Below are 26105 nucleotides of genomic sequence, written 5' to 3'. Positions count from 1 at the left end.
TACTTTTTGCCACTCAATCACTACCTTGACAAAATGGTTAGTGGCTACTGCAGGGGCTCTAGTTATTAGCAGACACTAAAGCTTAAATTCTCAACACAAGTACCAACCTCACTTCCAAAAATTAATTTGTTCACAAGAAAATAGCAGCAGCATTCAACCACTTGTTTTATTAACATCTTAGTTACAAGAGTGGGAAGTGTAAGTTAGACAAACATAAATAAAACCTAAGTTATTCTTCAAGTGCTCCAGAGTGAACTGCATCCTCATAGCACCCTCTCTCTTCTTTAGTTTCAGGGTGCAGTTTAATAAGATCATCAATTCGAAGAATAGTAATTGCAGCTTCTGTTGCAAACTTCAGGCTCTTAGTTTTAACCATGGTTGGTTCAAAGACACCAGCTTGCTTGTTATCACGAGGTTTCCCATTGATCAAGTCAAGACCAATCCTGCAAATAAGAAATAGTCAGATGGAGAGGTAGAAGAAGCAGAAATACAGCTGGGAGTACGCTTTCTAACTACTACTAGGTCCCAGTGACACATGCGTAGGACTGAAGGACAGAGGGAGAAAAGTTCAGTGATAACCTACACCCTTTTTTAACATGCAAATCATGATTCAGTAAACAGGCAGAACAATTTTCCATCTAAGTCACCAACCCACTTGGCCTTCCTACAGACAGATACTTGCCATTTCAGATTTTTGCGATCTGGGTTAACTTGAGCCTCATTGTGGAATGCTCTCAACTTTGCAACAAGATCTGTCGCATCTTGAGCGGCATTTACTGCCAATGTGTTTGGAATTATTAAGAGGGATCTTGCAAATTCCGCTATTGCAAGTTGTTCACGTGATCCCTAGAAAGAGAAAAAAGTTTTTAAACCAATTGCTGCAACAAAAGAGGAAACACTACAGCCATGATGAAGAGTGTCAATAGCAGGTAGGGGTTTTGACATGCAAAACCTATTCTTTTGTCAAAGGAACATCTAGCCTAATTATCAGAGAAAGAATAACTCATCCTCCATTTTAAAGCAGCAGCTTGCATTCTCTAAGATGATTAGGTTTTCATGAACCAAAGAACCCACTTCTAGAAGAAGAAAATAATTGCTTGAAAATTCACATTGTCCTAGTTTAACACATGCACACTGTTACTTCTTTGTGCAAGGCTTACCATGCTGGTTGCATAATTTTCAAGATATATTGAAAGTGCTGCCTCTACAGCACCACCACCTGGGACAACAGACTTGGATTCCAATACCCTTTTAACAACACAGAGAGCATCATGTATAGATCGTTCCATTTCATCGCACATGAAGTCATTAGCTCCTCGTAAGATAATTGATGCTGAAGTACGAGCCTTTGTACTAGAGGAAAAAAGGAATCAGAAGTTAGCTGTGTTGAACAGAATATAAACTAAACCTCTTCTTGCTACAATTCTTCTTCTAAAGCCAAGTTCAGTTGAGCCAGATTCTTTCAAAGTTTAAAAGAAAATCTTAATATTGTTATGCACCCTTCCAGCATATGTACATTGTAACTTAGTATTTTAATTTCTAATACACAAGAACCTAGTTTGAGTTTTAGTCTTAGAGAAAGCTACCTGACTATGACAGACAAGACGTTTTCCCATCAAACAGGGGGGAAATGTAACTAGATACTAAAATTTCTCTTCTGCATAGCCATCAAGTGAGCTGATGACTGCCAATGTTACAGTATAAGCAGTCATGTAGCTTCCACACAAGTTCCATGGTCAGATTATTTCATTCACACACAAATGAGAATACAGGAAGCTGAACACTGAGAAGGGATATTGAAGCCGTGGAATAGTTAAAATCCAAGCTATGTTCTTGTTAAACAAGCTGATACTCAAGTCTTCAGGCAGCAGACTGCACTGGCATACTAAAAACTTAAAGGGAAAACAGCATGTGTGTGGACAGTTAGCAATTGTTGCTCTTCTTACCCATTAAAAAAAACCAAAATTCCCTTTGATGAAACACGTGTCCAGCCCCAGCAAAAGAGATTACTGATACTCTCACCTCTAATCTGCAGTGGACTTGTATACTCTTTCCCATGCATATAACTACTCAAACCACTGAGATAGCGTGGAAGTAAATAAATGGGATTTTATCTCAAACGTAGTGGAAAGTGTATACAAAACTGAGTATTTTAAAAAGGATCCTTACTTCTTGATTAGAATCAGCTCATCGTCACAGATTCTCTCTTGAATCACCTCTTCCGCCTGTCCCAGCATTAATGCCTCAAAACTCTCCTCACCTTCAAGGTTTGCAAGGGTCGAACAAACAGTTGCTTTAACAAAAAAAAAGTGAAATTAGCATTCAATTCCAGCACATCCTTTGCTGACTTCCCAGAACAGGCACAGAGGAAGAAAAATAGGAATTGAAAACAGAAATACAAGCAGCCTAAGCAGGTTTTTCTTAAATTCAACAGCATTTCTCAGCAATTCAATGTTCCACAGTTTATAATCCATACTGTTCTTTTTGCTCAACTTCTACAGCACGTACTTTTCCACAGCTAGTACAGGCTCCTGTGCTTTACCATAATGAAAATGCTTTCTTGTAAATTTAAGAATTGACAGATAAAAATCTGTCAAGAACCAGAATTTTTTTCAGTATGTATTTAATGATTAGATAGTTCAAGACACATTAATAACTCCTAAAACAATGTGCTTAACACAACTCTCCAAACAGAGGCTTATCAATGTGTGCTTAATAAAGACTTCTAAGTAACTACAGATTCTGGCTCCCATTTCCACAAGAGGACAGTCTTCCCAGTGCAAGGCACCATTTTTTTTTCCCCACTGTAAATCTTCAGCAGTCAACTCTTACAGTACTCTTCTACCTTGACAGAAGTCCCTTAAACGCAACAGTGAAGTTAAAACCTTAGAAGAGTGGCTCAGCTCTACTCATCCTCCGCTTGCATGGCTTGCATGTTAAGAAGCCATATTTTGAAAATTAGTTACTAATACCCTAACAACAATTACTTTAAAAAAGAGATATTTTTATATATACAAACCTCCAGATGCCTTAGCAATCCGTTTAAGGTCCTTTTTTACAACTCTTCGTACTGCCATAGCACCAGCATCAACGAAATACTTCAGACACATATCATCAATACCTCCAGTGGTGAGAATAACATTGGCACCAGTGGCCAAAATCTTCTGGATCCTTTCTTTGGTAATGTCCGACTCTCTGAGAGGATAAAGACAAAGTTCTAAAAATGTGTTTAAAAACCTACAATCACATTCTGTCAACCCATTTTCTGAAATTTTAACGCAGAGCTCTGCAAGAAGGGACCGTTGCACAAACATACTTGGATTTCTTGAAGACTCACCTAATGCTAGTTCTGCCTCCAGAAATGAAGACTTCTACCATTAATATTTGGTATTGTTGGGAAATGTTAACATTTAAGACATTTTTACCTCTTGCACTCAGCAAAAATTACATCAAGCCACCTCAACTGAAGAGACCAAAACAAGCCTGTGAAACCCCACTGTCTCAGTTACTCAAGCTTCCACACACCTCTGCCTTATCTGGTCCAGCTTCTCAGGGTCTGAGATAACAACCTGAACACCAAGCTTCATTTTGGCTTTCTGCAGGCTGAAGTCAAGGCATGCAATCTTTGCATTAACTATTCTCTTGGTCATGCCTGATGAGAGGAAACAAGAAAGAAAAAGGATTTTGTCAAATTGAGTTAACAGAACATCAAGTTAGCATTAGAGATTAAAACTAACATTAACTTCATATTTCAGATTTCTATTCAGTTTGCTTCTTCACTTCCAGTTCTGCCCTACAACAGAAAAATCCTAATAGACTTTCACAGAAAGGATTTATTTTTTTTAAAAGTCTCTTCTGTAACCTCTGTTACCTTTTTACAGACTCCATCCCCAAAATGTGAATGACCACGAAAATCTGACAGCCTCGCATCTGTTACGTTACTTAATCACAACACAGCTGTGCTAAACGTTAACCGTTCCCTACAAACCTGACATTGGCTCCCCACAAGGGAGGCATTTATGTTCCAGAAGATCACAGCATCATGATGCTGCTACCGAGCTAGGGAAACTATAGTCACTCACCAACACTTTGCATATCACTACTAGCCGGCAGACCCTAGCTGAGAAACCACTGCTGAAGCAGTAAGGTTTTTTTGTGTTTTTGTTTAATTGTTCTAGAATTGAAAACCCACGATTTGCTACTAATGCAGTCAGTAAGAAGATCCATGCAGAAAGACTAAGAGGACTGAGTTCACATAAAAGCTTTATGAAACATAGCACATTCTTACCCTGTGAGCCCACCACGCAGTTCAGAGCGTAACCGTTCACAAGTATGCTCTCTTTTTGGCTGCGGCCATGTGCCTTCAAAACATTAACTGAGTTGATTGGATACCGAGCCTGACCTTTCTGGTCTGTATATTTAACTGCCAGTGCAGCATCCACCACCATATTAGCAAAGAAATCACCATCACTAAAATGTTGTTAAGGTTAAAACTGAAGAAGAAAACTAGTATTATGCTGAAGAAAAAAAAAAGTCACTGATAGTGCCCAAACTAGGAGTCAAAAACTGATTCCAAAAAACAAACTCCAGAAAGGCATGGAAGTGCTAGCTTTCTTTACCATTGCCTTAAATGAACGAGAGTAATTCTTAAAGCTGAAACACTGCTAAGAAAATTAGGACAGGCTAACGTGATGTTTGCATTTTACGCACCTTTTGCTCCTTAACAAATATACCTATCCTATGGTCAGTCTGCATTCCCTTGTTAGTGCAAAAGCTAAAAAATGCAGGTTTTTCTGTGACTATCGAGTAAAATGCAACCTTCTTTCCTCTAGTTTCACTCACCAGGTACTTGACATTTGCAACAGGTTCTTCCATTCACACAATTCCTTATCTAGTCTCGCTAACACACCATGTTGTAAGGAAACAATACACTGTTAAAGCTACTGTTACGTGCCTAACCAGGTTTAAATAAATTGGACGAGTCTGAACATGTTTTCCCATGCCACATAACAGCATCTGTGAAATATTTTTCACACCCCTCTTATAAAAACAACAGCTTGCATACTATACCCCATTCATAAAAACTGCTGTGAAAGAAACTAGCCTAGCTACTCAGGCTCTCCAATCCCTCTCACCTAACTAACTTGATCAAATTAAAGGATACATTCCTATAATTTTAGAGGACATCGATGTTTTAGCAGCATTAATTAGGCACTCCCTGCCCAATTCATCTGTGTTAATAATAAGATTTTCATTGATGTAGCGAACTGCTTCCCTGTAGAATAAAGACAAAAACTGGTAAAGAATTCCACCCCCACAAAAAGACAAAAATCTTACATGTTTTCAGCCCTTCTAAACGTTACCTCAAGGAACACAGGGATGAAATCGACTCAGGTTCTAGGACGGGAACGTGACATTTTTATGGGATTACAGAAACACAAAATAGAACCCCCCCCAAACCAAACCAACCAAAAAAACCGACACACCCCCAAATCAAAACACTATATCCACTTTGCACCAAGAAGCCTGTATTAACACAGACACAAATACAGAAATAAACAAAAAGCATGCACTTATTGTACCTTAAAAAATGCAACGTACTTCAACTGTATTAGTTTCTTACTTGCAAGCAAGTCGGTATCCACCAATAATGGAGGTAGGATGAATTTTCTGTTTCACAAGCTCATCTGCATTTTTTAGAAGTTCTGCAGCAATAATTACCTGTTTGAAATACAAACATTAAATACATGTATTCTATATGAGCAAAATAACTATCTATTGCCATTAAGTGGAAAGTAGAATCACAAATAGTTGTCCAACGTCTACTTGGCAGAAACAAGTACTTGCAACCTAGAATTATACCTGCTTATATTCAGTCAACTGCAAGCTTTTTTTATTCTGTATGTATAATTGTTCAACACTGCATCAAGATTCATAACAGAGAAATTAAAAGCGGCATTGTGATAATGAAACACTGACTTTTGGTGTACCTGACTGTAAACCTTTCTACATACCACTGAGGTTGTCCCATCACCAACTTCTTTGTCTTGCAGATCTGCCAGCTCACAAAGAACTTTTGCAGCAGGATGTTCCACTTCTAGCAGCTTCAGAATGGTTGCACCATCATTAGTAATGGTCACATCCTAATTTTCAGAAATCAAATGTTAATACAAAGTATATATATGTTATGTTTTGACTAGTGTGTTTCATAACATTCATACAAATGAAAGTTAATTATTCTTCACAAATGTCCATAAAATAACTATTTATACCAAATGTTTACTACTTCTTTTTAAACAGGAGTCCCATTCTACCAACAGAAATGTTACCAGTGCAGAACCGGCACTTTCATTTTATCAGAAAAGTCTTTGTTACAGAAGCTCATCAAACATTTCGCACATACCCCCTAACACAGTATTTTATTACAACAGCTTGTAAAATGGCAAACTTTCCTCATCTGCTTGAAATATTTTAAAATACGAAATACTGCTTTAAAATTGTTATAGGATTAATTCTTTTGTTATTTCTCCTAATGTGGAGACCAGGACATACAAGTCAACACCACCATAAGGCCTGACTTTGATGGTGATGTTCATTCCTGTGAATTTGACCAATACTTGTAAGCGGTGACAAGAACTTACATGTAGAAAAGAGACAACTGTACCACATAAACTACAGTACCAGATTAAACTAAAATGATGTAGCACACATTACCCGATGCTCAATTTTACCACAGTTCTCCTCCTACCCCGTCTCAAAACCATGGAAAAAAACCAGGCACGTGCACATTAAACCTATGAAGCACACTAAGCGGAAGCACTTTTACACAGGAATACAAGTCCTCCTGACACTTCTTAAAGAAAGCTTACTTACCCCAATATCATCCACCAACATCTTATCCAGACCAACTGGCCCAAGAGAACTCTTCACAATATTGGCAATAGCAGATGCAGCAGTAACTGCATAAATGAAACAAAAAGTTTTATCTTTCCAACTTGAAGGTGATTCAGGTTTACAAGAAAATATTCCAAGAACCTGGAATTCAGAAACTTGAGATAAAGTGACCTAATTTAGGATTAGGTTTCTGCCTAGCTAAGCTAGTAATAGTTTGCTGCTATTCAAAAATACAATCTGTGCCAAACCTCACTCGTCCCTCCAAGCTGGTAACACTAACTTATCAGAAAAAAAGAATAGTTTTCTGCTGGCTTGGTAAGATGGAGGACACTACTGAGGTCAGAAGAGCAGTGGTGGTAACTCAGTAGAGGTTGGTAGCACTGTTTCTTTTGGCAGCAGCAACTCATGGCTTGAAACTTCACTCTCATTTACTCCTCAGTTCTAGGCAGATACAGAACAATGGTATCACCATATATCAATTAGTAACATATTTTTTAGTCCCAACTAGGTCCGTGACTGAAACAAAACACTTCTTCCGTAACTAAGTCAAGGAAGTAAAAAATGACCTTTTAGTCACAACTAAAGTAACATGAAACCTCTAACACAGTTGCTTTTTTAAAGGATGTTCTGCCAATTTCATATAGGAAAAAGATACAATCAACCTTTTCCTTCAGACCATGGCAAATTTTCCTTTATCCCACAAGCATAGCCACTTAATCTGGAAACTGAAAAAGTGGTAGTATAATGGGAATAGTTACCACTCAGACCTTCACTCTGAACTCCAAACAAAAGTAACTATTTCTTTGGCTTTAGAGAACTAATGGCAGCTTTCTGAAAGAAACAACCGTTGTACCAAAGGTGCCATTGTCAAGTAGAATCTCAACCGCAGGCTAAGGTAATTTTCATTCTAAGTGTTCCACCTCAAGTATCATCAGAGCTGCGCGACTGTCGCGATCATCAGGAAGCAGGTCTTCAGCTTCTTCCTTTGTCTTTTATCTACTCAGAAACTGAGATCAGTCTCGGAATTTGCAGCCTTCCCCCGGGACTCGACATAAAATCCTCAGAAACGTGGAACGTTTTTGAGAACTACAGCTAAAGACCCCCACCTTCAGGACGGTCCCCACCTTCAGAAGCAGATTAGTTCCCTGCGCTGTTGACCAGTAAGCTTCCCCGGCCGCGCCTTCACCACCAAGCCTCCTCAACCAGTCTGCAGGCCTTGCCGGCTCAGGCCCTACGAGCTCGGGACGGAACCGAGCCGGCCTCTGGTCACCTGCCGCCCCCCCTCCCGCTGGATGCTTCTCCCCAGGAAGGGGGGGACGGGACGCGGGATCACTTCGCCACCGAGACGCTGGGGAGCGGCGCGGGATGGCGCAAGCCTCTCCTCTCCTCCTGGGCGCTGCGGAGAAAGAGCAGTGCCACCCCCCACCACCACCCCCCGGGCTCCTAGCGGCTCGGGGCTGAGGGAAGCCGGCGGCAGGGCGAGACCCTTCCCGGGTGGGAGCAGAGCCGGGTGAGCACATGGCGGCGGGAACGGCCGCGCCATGTTACCTCCTTGCCGCCCCTCCCTCCACCGGTCATCAAGCCCCCGCCGGCAGCGCGCGGCCGTTACCGTTTTGCGTGCGGATCGTGTCGCCGCTGGTCCGCTCGCCGAAGACAGCCAGGGGTCCCTCCATCGCCGCCATCTTCCCGCCCGGCCGCCGCGCCAAGCCCAGCGGAACGGCAGCGCGCGGAGCCACGGAATGGCCAGAGGGGCCGCAGGGAACGCTGGGTACACGCCGCCCCACCCCCCACCACGCGGGAGCGGGTGGAGGGAGAGGGGACGGCCCCGCCTGCGCGGGGGGCGGGGCCGCGCCCTGCCCGCCCAATCCAGGCGCGCGGTGCGGCCCAGCCTCAAGCCGCGATTGGTGGGCGCGGTTGAACAAAGCCGCCACGCCCCGGGGGAGTGGGGTGAGGGGGGCAGGAAAGCTTCCAGCAGGTTCTAGAAGGTAGCGCGGGCTCGCGCGCCTGCGCGCCGCATCTCTCTCCTCTCAGAGGAGCGGGCCTGGGCGGAGGAGGGCTGCAGCCGCAGCCGCCGCCACCTTCCCCTCGGCCGAGGGTGCCGGGCTTGTAAGCGGTCGGGATAACCCTGCAGTGGCCGGGGAAGGGGCAGAGGGCTGGGCGGCTCAGCGCCCGCCGCCGCCGTGGAGCTCGGCGGTATCGCACGCCTCCCGGGGCTGCTTGTGCCCGAGTCAGTAGCGGTAGATCCCTGGTCTGCAGCGCAAAAGGCGCGGTTTTGCTTTTAATAACGGTAGGCAGTTTTTGTAGCGGCTCTGGTCTCTCATCCCGTGGCTTTTGAGAGGCACCGGGAGCCCGCTTCCTGGGCCCGCTGCAGGACACGTTGCCGCGGTCTCTGCGGTTCGGTGTCTCCTCGCGCCCCTTTTCCAAGGGGGAAAAAACAAATACCATCTCCGAGTCGGGGAAGAGTTTCCCACTTTATCTGTAGAACGCGTCAGACACAACCAGACCCTTCCCTGGGCAGCTTCCCGAGGGGGCGCTGGGCCGGCGCTTCTGCCTGACCTCATCGACTGCGGGCGGAAGTCCTTGAGGCCGGCTTCCGGGGGAAGTGCCGCCCTCGCCAAGATGGCGGCACCCAGCTGCCCGTGAGCGGCGGGCAGGTGACTGCCGCCCGAGGCTGTGGCGGGCACCGGCTCCCCATGGCGCTGAGCAGCCGCAGCCGCCTGCTGCTGGCGGCCGGCGGGCTCCAGGCGCGCAGAGCGGGTAAGCTCAGCCGCTCTGCGGCTCGCCATGCCGGCCCTTCCCGGCAGGGAGGCTCCACGCCGCCCCCCCGCGCCGTGCTGCCGGCGGAGGGATGATCCCGGGGTGATCCCAGGGCTGCTCCGCCGTGCGCAGGCCCCAGTCGGTGCCGGGCTCCCGCTTGTAATAGGCGTTCGGGTTACTGTGGGACTGGGCCGCTGCTGGGGCGCCTCCGGCCGGGGCGGGCGGTCTGACAAGGAGAGACGCTGCCCGTCGCTCTGGTGAGCGGTTCCCGCTGCTTCTCTGGACCGAAAAGTTGTGTAGCAGAGTGACTGTGCGAGCCTGACTCCAGATTCCTCTTTGTTAGGTTAATTAGTGACGATTAGGCTGATAGTATAGAGGATTTTTACCTTGTTATTTGGTAGCGCTGTTATTGGTTCTTTCTGTACTTCCAGTGTTTTGTAAAGCCTTAATGCTAGGGATCTTCTGGTCATGCATGAGTTTATACTTCAAGCGTGAGTTTTTAACCAGTGTTAATATGCTTTTCATTTTTAGCTTACAGTTCACATGATGAATTGCAGAAACAGGTTGAGCTCTGGTAATACATCTATTAAGTGTCTAAAAAAAAAAAAAACCAAAACAAAACCAGGTTTTGCCCTGCTAACTTTTACAGGCTGCATCATTCTGTCTTGTATTCGTTCTACTGTCTGCATTATATATATTTTGTTAAGTCTGGGGGATTTTATGTTCTGTTTTTCCCCAAGGTCTTCGTTTTGCATCAACTACAGCCACTCTCAAAACTGAGACCGAAGCGGACACAAGCGAAAATGAGGTTGTTGCCCCAGACTTCACTAACAGGAATCCTCGGAACTTGGAACAGTTGGCCCTGGCTAGGAAGGAGCGTGGCTGGAAGACAACATGGCCAAAGCGTGAATTCTGGCATAGGTGAGTCAGAAAGTCACCAGCACAAACGAAGACTCCAAAAGAAAACAAACGAACAAGACAAAGCCAAACCCCAGAAACCTGCCAGGTGGAATGTCTACAAAGTGCACTTTTTCAGTTGTTGAATCAGTTGCCCCCTTAGTTGTTCTTAATCAACAGCTATCTTTTGTGCTCAGAGAACAGTAGGCTGGCATCATATCAAAGTTAGCATACATGTTGAAGATCTTTCTGTCTATTGTTAAGGTAGCAGTAATACTGCTTAAGCAACTGCTGTTTAATTTAGGATTCTCCTAGTCCTGTGTTGACCATGCATCATTGTTTTATTTGAGGCACTGTAATAGTCAGTTTGGGGGTTTTTGTTTGTTTGTTTTTTAAGAAAATGCTGATTGCTTGTCATCTGGAAAATAAGTTCGTTTTAAGCTGAGGATGCAAAATCATTATTTTGTTCTTGAGGGGAGAACCACATCCAGTTTGTTCATACCTGGAACTCTGATTTTGTCTCAATGTGATAAGAAATAGTTGCTCCTAGTACTCTGTGGTTATGTGTTACGGCTTATGAAGCACTGCTTGACCACTTGCTGATCCTGACAAGTTGTCACCTGCTGTGTAACCACAAGCCTTTCAGAGACTGCGTAGCGAACCTGAAGTTACATTTCTGCTGGAGCCGTTCCCCTGGTCTGGCTCATAAGCACCTGTACCGGACTGTGCAGGTGGACAGTGCTTGGTTTGGAGTGCGTGCTGGCGTGAGGCAGCGTAGGACTGTGCACCTGAGTAACTGGTGAAAAGTTGCTCTTGGAATTTCACTCTGCTGAACTGGTAATATGAGTCCTATTTTATGTCCTGACAAGCAAAACCCTAGATAATAAAAGCAATATCCAGAATTCATTATTATATTAATAGTTCTAGTACATTCAATTTTGTTTCACAAAGTGAGTTACTTACATGTTTAAGCATTTGAAGGTGTTCTCTCCATACATCTGGAAAAGACATCATAATCCCGTATTCTTTCTTTCCTTCACTCAGATTACGGCTTGAGCGGACACAGCATTACGTAGAAGCCTTTGTTGAGCGCTGTAACGGGGATGTTGTGGTATCTGCCTCTACCCGAGAGTGGGCCATAAAGAGACATCTCTACAGTCCCAAGGGAGTAACAGCATGCAGAAACCTTGGCCGTGTAATGGCACAGCGCTGTTTGGAAGCAGGAATCAACTTTGTGAACTTTAAAGCTGTTATCCCCTGGGAATATCGTTGTGACTCGGCAAGTACCCATCTCCTTACGCTTATTTGGCCCTTGTTAAGCATTAATTTTACTCCACCATTAATTTTCTTATGTGGCTTGACAATCCCTGCAACACTCAAAAGGGTAGCTTTGACAAACTGCAGTTCCTGGCATTGTGCTTCAGTGATGCTGTTAACCTCTGCCCCTCCACATAACGTGTCCCCACTGATACTTCGGTGCTGATGGCTTTTCTTTGTATTTATTCTTGTCTCTCTGTCTTTTAAACAAGATTCAGGAATTTGAAAAAGCTATGCAGGAGGGTGGTGTCATTCTGCGTGAGCCACGAAGAATCTATCAGTAAAATGGAGACCGTTGGGAAAACTTTCCAAGGCACGACGATCGCTTTTTTAGGTGTGTGTGCCAGCACAGTGAAGGTCCAGAGCTGGAAAAAGGTGGAACGTGGCATCTTACAATAAAATATTTTTAAATGGACAGAAGCGTGTCATATTCTTGATTCTAAAATTATCAACACCTTTAAGGCTAGAATAAATTGTTACCATAGATCAGCCTGACACGTTAACAGCATTTACTTCAAAATTCAGTAATTTTAAGGTATATTTCATTTTTAATATTTGATTTTGCATCTGTTCTAACCTGACCTCTGGAAATGCTTAGACGTTTGATCCCTGTACACTGCCCGTCTGATTTAGCGAAGTGCAGTCATTAGGTGAATGTTTAGAACTGTAACAAAGTTACGCGCCAAACCTGGTAAAAATTGCATTCCCCGAACGCACCGTTGCAGCTTTCTTGCAGCCCTAACCTTCGAACTGCTGCGCCCTCGCAGCTCTCGGAGGGAAGCGGCGCAACTGCCGGCGGCGGCCGGGAGCGAGGTGCCCCTTCCCCTCTTTCTGCCTCCGCCTGCTGCTCGGCCCCAGGCCGAGGCCGTGTGTCCGTCCGTCTGTCCGAGGGATGGGCAGAGCCCCGTAACCCCCGCAGCCCTTCCCGTTCCGGGGCCGAGCCTCCGCGGCTTCTCGCTCAGCGTCCCCGCGCGCGGCCTGACGCTCCCCCCCCAGTCCCCCTCACCGTCAACCGCGGGTTCCCATGCTTCGGGATTTTTTTATTATTTCGCCTTTTTTTTGTTTTGTTAATCACGCCGGGTTTCTTTGTGTCGGTTTTTTTTAAAGCCGGGTTAAGACCCCCCCCCCGCCGCCGGCGGGGCAGCGCGGAGGCCGGCGATGGAGGTGGGGGCGGCGGACTTCCAGCGGGCCCTGCCGCGCCTGCGGGGCCGCGTCCGCCGCGCCGCCTTCCTGGGTGAGCCCCGGCGGGGCGGGGGGCGGCCGGGCGGCCGGTGGTGGGGCGGCGGGCCGTTAGCGCCGGCCGCGGGCCGCGGCCTGCGGTGGCTGAGGCGGGGCGGCGAGGCCCTTGCCCGCTGAGGGGGCGAGGCGGCCGCGGGCGTTGAGGTGTGTTTTAGCAGGTGATGGCGCTGGCGCGCACCAGAAGAGCGAAGGCTGAGGCAGGACACGGGCGGCCGAGGGTTGGAAAGGGAGCCCTGGCTGCGGGGCTGGCCGCGGCTGGGCGGGTTGGGGGCTCTGGATGTTAGTTATGGGCCGGGGGGGCGCACACGTCCTGCAGAGGGTGAGTCGGGGTCCTCCCGGGGGGATGTTTGGCTTACCTCAGCCTGCCACAGGGACGAGGGAGCAGCAGACTCCACAGCGGTCGGTTGCCTTTTCTCTTGAGCTTGCTGCCACTGGGTTTGACACAGAGGTTACGGTGGACAGAGGTGTTTTGGAAACCCTTGACCTGAGGCTGGTGGAACACGTGCTTCATGTTTAATTTTTTTTGGTGTTCTTTCCACCTCAACAGCCATTGATATGGAGTTTACTGGCTTACATTCAACTTTCCCACAAAATAACCAGCCCAGGTAAAGCTGTTGGACTTGAAATGTGGGGGAGGCTTGCTGCTCTAGCTCTGTGAGAACAGCTGTGCATTGCAAACCTTCTTGTTTCCATTCCCTTTCCCCCAATTCTGGTTTTGTTCATAGCCTGTTTGATTCCCCTGCGGAGCGGTACCTGAAGGCCAGGCAGAGCGTTCAGCGCTTCACTGTTACTCAGCTTGGTAAGTGCTGTTCTGACACAGAAAAAAATTTCCCAAGGTCCCAGTGGTAACTGGCCTTTTGCCAACTGGTGAGCCCTGCGGGTAGCTCTGCTCTTGGTTCACTCATTACAGAGCCATTTGTTTGCTGTGGTAGTTTGTTTTTTTGTTGTTGGTTTTTGGTTTTTTCCCCCCTCTGAAGTTTAATACTAACAACTTTTTAGTATTTTAAATAACTTAAAATCAGGTGGGCTGTATACTTTTTGCTGGTCTGAAATTGTTCATATTTAAAGATTGCAGCTACAAATACAGGGCTTTTAAAACAGAGGGTGCAAGCAAGAAATAGGTGACAGCAGCTCCTATTCATGGCTGTGTCATTTGATACAGTGTATGAGTAAGGTGACTATCAGAGAGGAAAAGGCTAGTATTTCTGATATTCCAAAAATAATTAAAAAATCAACCCAAGTACAGGCCTGTAGTGGTGGTGAAGTGCTATTGACAGTTAAGAACCAGTCAGAGGTCAAGAAACCAGCTCCAAAACTGTTTAAAATATTGTTCAAAGCCTTAGGCATTTTAGGGATTAATAGAAAAAAAAGGAACCTAAGTAGTAAAAAACATGTTTCAGTCCTCTGTGGTTCCTAGCTCCTTCCAAATGCTTTTGGAGTGTAGTTGGACCCACAGACTTGTGTATGCATAGTTGGAGATTTTCATCACCGACTTGCCTCTTCTCACCTGTTGCTCAATCCATTTGCTATTTAATCAGGCTTGAGTCCTTTTCCCACTTGGCACTAGAAGCTTGTCCCTGTTTAGCTCTCAGGGAGCTCGGGAGTAGTCCAGCAGTTGCTGTTAAGATTTGCACTGTGGCTTTAGTAAGTGGAAAACACATACTGCATCAGGGGATCCCCACATCCCTTACCTAATTTTCACAGTATCTGTAGACACCCAGCTAAACATTGCCATTTCAATGGAGGTTTCTCTCTGTCTTGCAGGGCTGGCAATATTCTCAAATGAAAATTCAAACAAGTAAGTAAAAAAGCAGTTTTCTGTTATAATGAAGACAGTGCAGTTGAGATTTTATGCAGAATTCTCTTGGGAGGAGTTATTTCTTGTAATTATCTTCTAGAGAGATTTTTCTTTTCATTGTAGGTATATGGTGCATTCGTACAACTTTTTTCTCTTTCCCTCAATGCTGGGAGTTACAGATGTCGAATTCACCCTTTCTGCATCTAGCATTCAGTTCCTGTCTCATTATGGCTTTGACTATAATAAGGTATGTTATCTCTGCCAGAAATCTAGAACAGAGGAATTCTGTGCAATTACAGGACAAATTAGGATTAGTATCCCTAAATGCTATGTTTCCAGGGTAAATAGCATCTTACTAAAGCATGAATGCATCATGTGGTTCATTATCAACAGGGGGAGCAAGTGCTGGTTTTTCTGAACGGCCATAGAGGTGATAACCACATCTTTGTCAGTCTAAGACAGATTTCCCCACCTCAAAAAAAGAAAACCTGTCTCTGGTGAGCTGAGGCATTACTAAACAGAACCCAGTGGGAGTCTTTATTAGCCATGAAGGTGGGGAAGTTTACCTGCAGCTTATATATTGCCACATTTCCCATAAAATTCAGACTATGTCATCGCATAAGAGCACTGTTTAGCAATTTTGGACAGGAATTGTGATATCTCGACACTTGAAGTATGTCATTAAAGGAAAGGTAAAAGCAGAGCAAAAAAACCTGATTACAGTCGACAAAAATCTTTTTCTTTCCTCCATACATAAACACGTCTTCCCATATGTAAGAACGCATCTTGCGTTGCCTACAATTTGTATTTTTGAAGCGGATATTCTGAGAATGAGGAACACCAGCATCTTCTAAGTATATGCCAGTTTTGAACCTGGCTAACCTGCTATTCCCTAATTTGCTGCAAGAAAGTCTAGAGGAGAGTAACTAACCTGGCATTTTCCCCTCCCCCCTCAGTTCCTCAAAGATGGAATTCCATACATGAATGAGGTACAGGAGAAGATCCTTAGCCAGCATCTCTTGGAGGGTAGCTGGAAAGTCAGCAGGTGAGCGCTAGTCAGAGACGTGGATCCTCAGCACTGACTGTATTGACAGCTCACCTTCACTCAGATCACATTTTTTCAAAATATTAAAGTGTATTGGTCTGAATGCCTCACTGCCAGCTGTTCCAGCATGCTGTGGTCTGTCTGAAGGAAGACTGAGATCACAGGATACAATCTGGAGAGTTGGGTGAATGTTGGGCAGTGATGCTATTGCATTCCCACAGGAAGGCACGAGGCTCCATTTGTAAACAGCTTTTTCTCACACTCTGCCTCGTTCCCCCTGATCCTGCTTTAGTGCCCTGGACAGGGATGTGCTGAAGAAGGCTATTGATGAAGTGACGTGTTGGATAGGTGCAGCAGAGGAAGAGGAGACTATGATTCTGCAGGATCTGAGTGGTATGAAACAGGGTGTCTCCCTTAGGGACCTTGTGCACTCTGAGTGACTTCATCACTTCTCCTGAACCTCTGGGGCTGCTACTGTCCTTTGCTGCCTGTTCTGTTAAACTGCTCTGTTGAGAGTGAAACCATCTGTGCCCATCCTGCCTTTACAACTCTTTGCCCCTGTCTATGCCTCAGTTCCTGTCAGGCGTTCATCTCTGGACTCTGCTTTGCTGCTCCACTGGGGTGGTGGGTCTTTCTGTAGTGGATGTCTAGGTGCTTGGAGCATGCTTTGTGGTAACTGACTTCCATTTTGTGCTGCTTCAGAGCAGCAGCTGGAGAATTTGTAGTTACTCTGGATCAGGACAACTTTTGACTTGTTTTAAATCCTGGGTGATCTGGTTTTTATTTTCTTCCCCTTGGAGAAAGGAAAGGTGGGTCTCCTTTCAGAGTTTGTTTCTTCTCATGTGGAGCAACAAGGAGCCCCATGGAGACACATATATATGCCAGTGGGGATGAACAGGCCACTTAACACCTGTGTTAGCTTTTGGGAGCACTGTAGAAGAGCTGAGGAATTTCTGTGCTTTTTTGGAGGAGTTGAGGGACAGGGAATTGTAGCAGAGAATAGTTTCTAGGTTTGCTCACAGAAACCAAATCTTAATCCTCTAGGTCAGGGAGTAAAATACGGAGAAAGTTAGGAAGGACAGAAAGTATTTAAGGCTTTGTCTGTTGATGCTTTTTTGCAGAGTGTGAAATACAGGGCGTGGGGAGTGTGCTGTGTTTTGTCTTTGCTACGTTAGCTGTAGTAGATATGATACCGATACTTTAACAGGGTCTGGCAATGGTTGAGTACCGGTGACAAGACAGACATTTATTTAAGTAAGCAATAAGACTGCTTAAGGTGTCTTTTTTGAATGCTGTTCAGAAGAGGACTAGGTTAGTTCCTTATCAGCTGTGGGGGAAAATGCATTAGTAACTCTCCTATACTTGGCTTCTGGGTGTGTTGCTCTGAAACCTTCCAAAACCACAGACAAGTCTTTTTCATAGTAGCCTTCCTCCCTCTTCTTTTCAGTTAGTCTTTTCCTTTTCTCTGTGTCCTCACAAAAGCTCATTTGCCTGAAGTTCTCACTGTGACTTTTTTTTTGGTTTGCCTTTTTTTTTTTTCTGTCATTGTGTATGGTAATGTACCAAGATCATACATTCAGGAGTATTTTCTGTACACTGGGGGATAAACATCTGGTCAATCCTTCTGTCTAGAAAAATATGTTTTCCTAAATAGGCTTGTCTGCACCTCTGAAGTTTTTACTTTTTTTTTTTTTTTTTTCTCAGGCTCTCAGATGTTTGAAGTTCAGCTGGTTCTGAGACAGGCTCTCCCAAATGTTTGGACACAGCCTCTTGGAGACAAGGTGAGATGGAAATGTGGACCTTTTGAAAAGAGAGTTTGTATCTAGACAGATTTGACTGGCATTCTTGCAGGGACTCTGAAATGTTGCTTGTACTTTTAATGATAGGGTCCAGGAGGAGGAGAAGACAATGACAAAGGAGTGTTCTGGGAAGTGTTGATTGTGGGATCCTGAGAAAAGGGATCCAGAAAACTGAGAAACTTTGGTTTCTGTTTGTCCTGTAGCCACAAAATACCTGGAAGTGCTTGTCCTTGGGGCACTTCCTGAGGGGCGCTCTCTGCGTCTCCAGGCTTTTAGATCTCTTCTTCAATACTTCCACAAGAATGTACAGTTTTTAGCCTTTTTTTTTTTGTGGTTGTCCTTTGCTGACTTTTGCCATGTAGTTGCTTTGAAGAATTTTACTCTGTTACATGGCTTGCTGTTTTGCTATTTGCTACTGCTATTTTACATTTGGTGCAATATTTTCTGAATTAAATGTATTTACCCAGCCTTTTTACCTGAGGCATAGCCTTTGGGGACTCAGTTTGTGTGACTGCTGTTTGTTTCTGGTTTTTGGTGACATGAACTTAGCATATTGGTGTCAAGTTAAATTGAATTGTGTCCATCTGTGCTCCAAAAAAACCTGTGGTAGGAACCATCCTCTTAACAAAAGAAGCGTTAATAAGACACCCTTAGAGCAGGTCTCTCGTTACTGGAGCACTGATCTCTATATGGAAGAGAAGTGAGACAGTCCTGATGCACTATTTCTCCATCCTTCATAGCCTAGAAGCTGAACATGTCCTCAGCATTACTGAACACCAGTAAGCAATGTGCATACAACTAGCATGGGAGGCTGAGATACCCAATGACTGTTCTTTTCAGGTAATGGTGAAAAAAGTGAGTCCACAGCATCGGGAGCTTCTGGAGAACTCCCCTGATGACTGCTGTCAGAAGGAGCTCATTCTCCTGTCTGCCCGGGGCTTCACCAACCTCTTCCAGACACTTGTTAAAGCCAAGAAGGTAAAACGCCTCTTCCCTCCTCTCATTTTTAATATCTTCTGGATTTGCTACACTGGATGTAGAGGAATAATAAAAGATAAAGTAGTAATTTGTATTAAATGACTTGACTTCAGTGGGATCATCCTGTTTGGTTGTCAGTAAAAATGAGATGAATTCTTAGATTGCAGTCATGGTTAGAAAAAATGAGTGTTAAACATTACATCTTCTTACTGACCAGGTCCCAAAGCATGCTCAGAATTATGGATCCAAACACTAGATTTCCCTGTGTTACTTTTCTATTACCCCTACAAACCAAGTGCAGCCCAGGGAGAGGGAGCCAGAACCCATTCTGCAACGTGTTTCTTACGTCACTTGAGAAAATGCAGGAGTCTGCGATGTTGAAAATCCTTGTGTTACACAGCATAAGTCACCATCTAAGAAAGCTGAGCAGACTCTTGCCTTTTGGGCAAGTTATGCTTCTCAGCATATGACAGACCAGTTTATTGGACCATATGGACCATTGTTCTGATTATGTGTGGAAATTCCTATGTTCTGTATGCAGATTATTGAATGAATTTCAGCTTCAGAAGACTATGGGTGATGTGCAGGCAAAGGCTGTCCCTCCCCTTGTGATTGAGCCTATAAATCTGATCGCTGGAAGATTTTACCAGTGTTCAGCTGAACTGAGAATCCACCTAGCTCCTTAGGTCCACTCAAACTAGAATGCTGCTGAAAAAATACCCTCCTCAGAGAGTCCACAAGTCTGATTTTCTGAAAGTAGTCTTCCTGTGAGCTTTGCAGCCTGAATGACTTCTGGGTGAGCACGTGTGGATGCTGTCCACCAGAGGAAAGGATTACAGCTGTTGAGCATGCCTAAAATTGGGTTATCTCTGAGCTCTCTTCAAAAATATGCTCCAATGGGCTGTTATGTTTATATTTTTCCCATAGCCCCTGGTGGGACACAACATGCTTATGGACCTTATGCATCTTCACGACAAGTTCTACAAGCCCCTTCCAGGTAATGCCGTACATAGCTGCTTTCCCCAGGCTGCTGCCTTTGCAGTGGGGTGGGACAGTAAGCACAGTGGTCATTTGCCACCCTGGCCACCCACAGTGCTTAGGCAAGCAGCAGTGCTGGTAGCCTCTTCTGAGCTCTAACTGCTGGAGTGGTGCATTGTTCTTCTGACTTCAACTGTCTTTCTTATTAATTTGAAATACCATTGGCTTTTCCTCAGTTTTATGATGTCTTTCTCCACATGTGTTTTGCTTTCAGAAAGCTATGAGGAATTTAAAAGGAACATTCACAACCTGTTTCCTGTCCTCATAGACACCAAGACTGTAACAAAATCCATCTGGAAGGTGAGATGCAAAGGTCTTTCTGTTTGGAGTTAAGGCTTGTCTTTCACCCAAAAGAGGATGTCTTTCCTCAGTGCCCTGTGGTTACAGAACTGTGACCAGTTCTCAGTGCTGCCCTGAGACATTCTGATTTTAGATCTCATGTAATGAATCAGTAGTATCAGTAAATTAGCTCAGTTACCAAGAGGTCTGTCTTGGTTGGTTTTCTAACATGTTCTTCTTTTATAGAAATGTCAGTTTCCTCCAGTATCTAATCTTTTGGAGGTATATGCAGCTTTGTGCAGGTAAGTGGTGGGCTATAAAGCCTTCAGCAATCTTTTTGTTTTCTTGGGAAAGATATTTCAAAGTCAGTCACTTCTTATGTTCATACTTTCCTTCCTCCCAAATGTTTTTCAGCTGGTCTCTTATCTTTCTAATTTATGAGCAAAAGATTTGTTCATCTGTCTTATAAAGTAATTGTGCAATAAATTATTTGTTCTAAGTCACTTCTCATATTGTACCACCATTACTTCACTGGTCACAAGTTTGGCTTGCTGACAGCCTTACATACAACTTCAGAGTTGTATGTTGCTTATGTCGTGTTATGAAATGAGTGAGTTTCAGTTCTTAGTGAAAATATACCCTAACTTCAAATGCCAGCTCCCAAGAAAGAGCTGCACTGAGCCCAAAGTAGTAACTAAATAAAATGTTCAAATGGAGCACATGAGTAGATACCAAATCTCATGAGCTTAGCCATGATGTGGTAGAAGAGTTCTCTTTTTTTTTTTTTTTTACACCTCTTCTGTGGATAAATTGTTTTCATGTCAATGTTGCCAAGCAAAGGAAAATTTCACCTCTTTCCCCTCACCCCCTGCTCCCAAGAAGGAGATGCAAAATCAGTGCTTATAAAAATAGTACTGGGATTCTGGGTTTTTTTGTTTGGTTTAGCAGTGTCAGGCTGGAGATTCTCACAAGTTTTTATACTTGTTTGTTCTGTCTTTTATTTCAGTCATTCCATGGTTATATGTTTATTAATCTGCCCTCCAGAGTTCCCCATTCAAATAGAACAATCCAGTCAACCCCTTTCCTTGGAGTTTTCCATTGATTTTTAGTTCTGTTTGTATTTTTTGTATGCATTTAGAGCAGACTTGCTGCTTAGAAGGTTTGGTTGGGGGACAAGACTGAGGAAGTATTTAGGAATTAGTTTTCAGGAAGAAAACTGGTAGATTCTATTCAGCTAAGTATCTTAGCGTTTTCATAGAATACTACCAAAGTTCCTTTTAAAGTCTTCAGTAGCTTTTTCTGAAATGAAGCCCCAGGTCACTAGAGAAGAGTAACTTGTCTCTAAGGTAACGAGGAAATACAAAAATCTTACACATCCACTTGTCTTCAGCAGCAAAGATCCCAAAGATCCAACGTGCCCCGTGATAGCTCTTGCAAGTGACTGCTCAAAATATGGTATGTTCTTAAGCAAATCTTCAAAGTCAGGTAGCTCAAAAGGGTTTTGTTTTACTCTGTGATGTCCACATGCAAAGCACGGATCAGTGCCAGTGGGTCTGCTGAATTTCCACTGAGCTGCCAATACACGTTTTTGTCCAGACCCAGAGCCTGGGCTCCCAAAACGTCATGTGTTCTGCATGTCCCTGGTAGCTGCCGAGGGTAATGCAGGGCAGGTTTCCATCAGGCTGCTAGCACAAATGACATTTAAGCTAAGCTGGGTTGAACCGAGCCTGACTTGGGGCTCTGAAGAGTCAGTAGCTCTTGGAAGGGGCAAGGAGAGGTGGGAAACAGTGGTCCTAGAATGGAAAATAGTGGGAGCTAGTGGCAGTGACGTCCCAGAAAGTAGCAGGAGGTCAGTGACTTATGTGCATGGTTAGTGGTGCTGTGTGTGCAGGAGGGTGTGTTCAGTACATGGTGTGATACTGGCTACAAGGCAGATGTTTACTGGCTTCTGGCAGCATGGTGCCCTGCAGTGCAGGGCCTCCTGTGTTTTGAAATGGTTCCCATACCATCAATAACGTATACAACACAACTTGGCTTAGATCTTCATGAAAGTTAAAAGTTTTTAATGTGCATCTCGCTAAGCTTTTCAACGATCTGTTTAACTGCTGCCTTTTTGTCGGTATCATTTTAAAATGCACGGTAGAAGAATAGACTTTCTGTGGGCTGTAAAGGTTTCAGGGTGAGGAAGGAAATAGAGCTGAGGGTGGGGGGAAAAAACTCCACAACAGTGGGTCTTATGAATGTTAGGGTTTTGCAGTGGAGCAGTTTCCACAGCATGCTGAATGTGTTTACTCCTTTTTGACTGTGTCGGACACTTACAGCTGAGAAGAAATCTCCTCACGAGGCAGGCTATGACGCATTTCTCTGTGGTTCAGGTAAAATGCTTCTTAAACACTTCTTCAGAGTTTGTGTTGGGACTTGGCAATTCTTCTCCTGCTCTGTAGCTCTATTTGATGTTAAGAAATATTTGTTTATATACAGTCTGTTGCTCTTAGTAACTTAGCTGCACTTTAGTGAGTTTTTGCTTTCCATTTGTTTAGTTACATTTCTTTAGCTTTGTTCTAATGCCACCTCATTATTCCTCCTTCTAGTTCTTCTGAAGTCAGCTCATTTGCTACTGTGCAGATTTACAGAGTGAGTGATGTTTAAATGTTTACTGAAAATTACATTACATAGATGGGTCTTACAGAAAACAGTCGTCACTTTGCTCTGGGTGACTTTTTGTTTTGCAGGCTGGCCTTCCTTTTGGATAAGAGAAAGTGTTACTGGAAAGGTCACTGTTCTAATTAGATTTTTATTTTATAAATCTGAAAGTAGTAGCTTTATGTCAAAGCTGACATTTAAAAAAAAGAAATCAGGGGCCATGCAATGGCTCAGAGGTTGGGAAATGGCATTATGACTCCTTTATCCTTGAACAAGCTCTCTCAAGTTCACTTCACTTGGGTAAGGGTCAAATCATTTTCCATTAGTTTCCATTTTTGAAATCTGTGTGATTCAGTGCCTTCAGTTAAGTTCCTAAGAGGCAACTGTTGAAATCCCTTCCCTTTGCTTGTAGCTTTTTGACTTCTGTAGAAGATACCAAGAGCTGAAATACCTATTTTGTCACTAGTTAAAGAGCTGCTTCAGGACCTCTTGCTCCTGAGACACTGTGCATCAGTGCAGTGCTGGAGAAACAAAACTTTGTTCCATTTTGTTTTCTGATGTAGTGATGCAGTGGAGGCTGGTCCTTCTTTCTCTCAGTATCTCACCGTGTTAGCCGAGTATCTGAACAAAGTGAATTTCATCCGAGGTGGTGTTTCAAGCATTGTGCGTATGAATTGCAGGTCTGTGACCAGTTTGTGGGGTGTGTAGGTCAGTAGCCTAGTAGATGGCTTCATGAGAGGAGAAAAATCCACCGGTGCCTGAGCCCACCTTAGGAGAAGCTCATACAAATGGCACAACTGACCTTTTAAAATGGCAAATTAGTTGAATTTCTGCTTTGTGAAATGTTTCAATAGTGTTATTCTGTAAGATGGCATTAGTCAGTTTATGTTGCCCTAATTTTCTCTGCTCTGTAAGAGAGCTTGCTCTTTCTTTGGTGGTTTCTCCATGGTAGTCATGACAGTTTGGTTTTATGACTCATGTTTAGAAGAATCTTGGGTCAAAAGAAAAATAATTTTACACCAACAGCTGTGTTGTACAACCTGTCTTATTTACATGTTATGTTTTGCATATTTTCTGATTATATTAATAGTGCTTCTGTAGTATTTCCGAACTCGGATATGTCTCGGTATTGTACATTTTCCAGAATTTTTCTGGGGAAGATGCTCCCTGCCAACATCCCCCTCTCTTGGTTGTCCATGTCCAAGGCTGGCCAGGGCTGAATGAAAGGCAGATTTACCAAGAGTTTAAAGCTCTTTGTCGCTTTGATGTCAGATGGCTTTCAAAGAACCAGTTCATTCTGCTGTCCAATAAATTTAAGCAGTAAGTCACCAGAAAGTCTCAATTTCCTGTCCCTTGATCCTCTTTGATCTAAGTCTTCATCCCACTCTCCCTCTGCTGTGACAACTCTTAGATAAAGAGATTCCTGTCCTGAGCTGTGGGATGCTATAAGCAACCTGCAAGCCATGGCTTGTGATATCTGCTTTCATTACAGTGTCAGGCTTGTTCTGCGAGATTATAAGCATCACCCTCATCTGCGGATTTCTGTCTATCGCCACTGGAGACACTCTCCACGTGTGAACTGCCTGCTGCAGTGAGTTGGGGAAATCACAGGAATGGAGAGCGGGGGGGGGAAGCATTCCTTTCAGCGTTCCTGGCCCTGTCACAGAAGAGTCTGTTGCTCTTTTGCAATGTTCTTCTGCCAGCCCTTCAGGAGAGCAAGGGGTTCAGAAGCAGGTTCACTTGCCAACTGCTGGGTGGCTACTTGTGAGCTTTCAGCCCTGGGCAACTGGACTTTAATGTTGATCCTGATTAACTGGGAAATGTTACCCCATCGATAGCACAAAACTATGTATGTGCTATTATAACAGACAGAGGGTTATCTTAATGAGCTTTAATGCTAGCTTTAATAAGCTTGAGGAGAGAGAGGCAGAGTCTCTCAGGTGTGGGATGGATGTGCTTTTTCTACAGCAGAGTAAAAGGCTTGGTAGTAGGAGAGAATTCCAGATTCAAAGTGCACCCCTCTTGTGAGGTGGTGACAGCGATGCTCATGAAGGGTGAATTTCTGGCCTGACACAGTTTGGAAAAGAATCTCAGTGCTTAATAAGAACAAAATTAAGTCCTAAATATAAGTAGCCTAACTGCATTTTATTATGCTTGCCCTTTAGAGTCTCTAGTATTGTGGCACTGTGGTCTCTCTTGGCCTTTGTACTCGGAGGAGCTCCTTGCTGTTCATTCTAAAGGACTGCCTTACAGATGAGACGTGAGGAACGCAGATCTTACTTTTTGTATTCGTCTATGTTTTGTTTTGTTTCATTTCATTCAATAAATTATGAGGGGAAAAAAAAAAAGCAATGAATAGTGTTTTTAATTGCTTTCTTGGAAATGTGTTTTTTTAAAGAGGATGTGTTGGTTTCCAATTTGTGGTGTTTTGTAATCTCTTGAAAGCATAGTCCCCTCCTGAAGAGGGAGAGATGGCTCTTTCAATGCCTAATTTACTTTGATCCTCTGTTGGTTCCTCACAGCTATTCATAACGCCCTGTTTGTTCCCAGTGCTTGTGCTGCTGCATAACACACATTTCTGATGAAGTTTGGGAAACTATGAAATGAAAGAGGCTATTTTCAGCTTCAGTTGTAGAGCAGAGGAAACATCACTGTTTACCAAATGAAAATGGGCAGAGTTGATGGAGAAACCACTATTGGGCTCATGAAGGATTCTGGGGAATAGTAAATAATTTTGCAGTGCTATCAGTGTCATGCAGTGGTATTTTCAGTGGCAGTGGAGCTGAGGATAGACACAGATAAGCAGAATTTATCAGCTTCCAATTTGTAGAATACACGCAGGTCAGGTGAGTTGGCAAGCATTTCTGTTTGCTTCTAGCGCACAGCATGTGAGCAGTCCTTTATCCAAAAACATCATGAGACATCCTTTGTTGATCATTTTCTCTGATATAGCTAGAGTATTTGTCAGTCCAGGGACTGTGGTCTTCAGAAATTTTTCTTATTAATTTCCTTCTCTTCTTAAAAACAACCTGCTGATCCATGGTTTCCAAATAATGGTCCCTAGATTTCATCAGTCAGACCTAGTTGGATGGGGCCCATGAGCATCTAATGCGTAGAATCTGCCTTAAATGGGCTGTAAAATGGGAGTTGCCGCAGGGGACCTTAAAGCAGCAGCACAGTATTGCGTTGTGCCTGAAGATCCTGTGCTCTCTGCTGCTAACGGTTTGCTGCTTTGCTGCTCTTTAGGAGAAAAAGGCAGTGTATCTTCAGATGTGGTTCTCGAGTTCTGTGCAGCTTGTGGTTAACAGCTCTTATTTCATAAGCCAGCTAAGTAACTGACTTCTTGATGATGGGTTTTTTTTTTGGTTGGGGTTTTGTTTTTGGGGTTTTTTTTTGGTAACCCCTTCCAGTGACGGGGTTC

At 44.0% G+C, this 26105-nt stretch overlaps 3 protein-coding genes and 1 non-coding gene across 14 annotated transcripts in view; 2 read left to right on the top strand and 2 right to left on the bottom strand.

The window, feature by feature from the left end:
- Positions 1–12285, top strand: part of MRPL18 (mitochondrial ribosomal protein L18) — a 643474-nt gene extending 631189 nt beyond the window's left edge. The window contains exons 2-5 of one of the 2 annotated variants that reach the window (XM_069786937.1): positions 9539–9651; positions 10392–10572; positions 11593–11827; positions 12078–12285. In XM_069786937.1, coding sequence (XP_069643038.1) covers positions 9588–9651; positions 10392–10572; positions 11593–11827; positions 12078–12149 — 552 coding nt within the window. In that variant the 5' untranslated portion in view covers positions 9539–9587 and the 3' untranslated portion in view covers positions 12150–12285. Of the gene's footprint in view, positions 1–9476; positions 9652–10391; positions 10573–11592; positions 11828–12077 lie in introns of those variants that run through there. The other variant, XM_069786936.1, reaches the window with a different exon arrangement.
- On the bottom strand, positions 142–8665 carry TCP1 (t-complex 1). Its single transcript, XM_069786934.1, has 12 exons — positions 8504–8665; positions 6874–6959; positions 6015–6143; positions 5624–5721; positions 5165–5275; positions 4289–4470; positions 3526–3652; positions 3020–3195; positions 2170–2293; positions 1161–1353; positions 683–846; positions 142–443 (listed from the first exon to the last, which is right to left on the bottom strand). Exons 1-12 carry the CDS (start codon positions 8574–8576, stop codon positions 230–232), a joined length of 1677 nt encoding a protein of 558 aa, XP_069643035.1. The 5' UTR covers positions 8577–8665; the 3' UTR covers positions 142–229.
- Positions 7511–7646, bottom strand: LOC138686245 (small nucleolar RNA SNORA29). The gene has a single exon (XR_011325601.1). It is a non-coding gene; the product is annotated as a small nucleolar RNA SNORA29 (small nucleolar RNA).
- A 603-nt stretch (positions 12286–12888) lies between the features above and the next one.
- On the top strand, positions 12889–25119 carry PNLDC1 (PARN like ribonuclease domain containing exonuclease 1). 10 transcript variants are annotated; one of them, XM_069786925.1, is made up of 19 exons: positions 12889–13099; positions 13652–13709; positions 13812–13903; positions 14869–14902; positions 15026–15149; positions 15859–15947; positions 16240–16340; positions 17652–17728; positions 18587–18724; positions 19652–19721; positions 19977–20062; positions 20288–20343; positions 21432–21496; positions 22363–22416; positions 22633–22675; positions 23248–23347; positions 23829–24004; positions 24177–24275; positions 24850–25110. In XM_069786925.1, the coding sequence occupies exons 1-19, from the start codon at positions 13024–13026 to the stop codon at positions 24920–24922; spliced, it is 1611 nt and encodes a 536-aa protein (XP_069643026.1). In that variant the 5' UTR covers positions 12889–13023; the 3' UTR covers positions 24923–25110. The 10 variants fall into 10 exon arrangements, with proteins under 10 accessions (XP_069643026.1, XP_069643027.1, XP_069643028.1 ...); XM_069786926.1 differs by having other exon boundaries at positions 13830–13903; positions 24850–25107; XM_069786927.1 differs by having other exon boundaries at positions 12890–13099; positions 13830–13903; positions 21435–21496; positions 24850–25105.
- Positions 25120–26105: the final 986 nt, after the last annotated feature.

This window comes from Haliaeetus albicilla, chromosome 7 (assembly GCF_947461875.1).
Source record: "Haliaeetus albicilla chromosome 7, bHalAlb1.1, whole genome shotgun sequence".
NCBI lineage: Eukaryota > Metazoa > Chordata > Aves > Accipitriformes > Accipitridae > Haliaeetus > Haliaeetus albicilla.
Note: the sequence above shows the minus strand (reverse complement) of the source record. Positions and strands in the feature narration are given on the sequence as shown.

Excerpts from the sequence above, each read along its gene's own strand:
- TCP1 (XM_069786934.1), bottom strand. The coding sequence starts at position 8,576 with ATGGCGGCGATGGAGGGACCCCTGGCTGTCTTCGGCGAGCGGACCAGC. Across the intron at positions 4,471-5,164 it reads TCCTCTAAAATTATAGGAAT|TGATGGTGATTTCTTTGCTA; the intron begins GTATCCTTTAAT and ends ACAACATTTTAG. Across the intron at positions 1,354-2,169 it reads GAGCTGATTCTAATCAAGAA|TACAAAGGCTCGTACTTCAG; the intron begins GTAAGGATCCTT and ends TTTTTCCTCTAG.
- PNLDC1 (XM_069786924.1), top strand. The coding sequence starts at position 13,382 with ATGTTAGTTATGGGCCGGGGGGGCGCACACGTCCTGCAGAGGGTGAGT. Across the intron at positions 14,903-15,025 it reads TCAAATGAAAATTCAAACAA|GTATATGGTGCATTCGTACA; the intron begins GTAAGTAAAAAA and ends TTTTCATTGTAG. Across the intron at positions 22,676-23,247 it reads CTACTGTGCAGATTTACAGA|TGATGCAGTGGAGGCTGGTC; the intron begins GTGAGTGATGTT and ends TTTCTGATGTAG.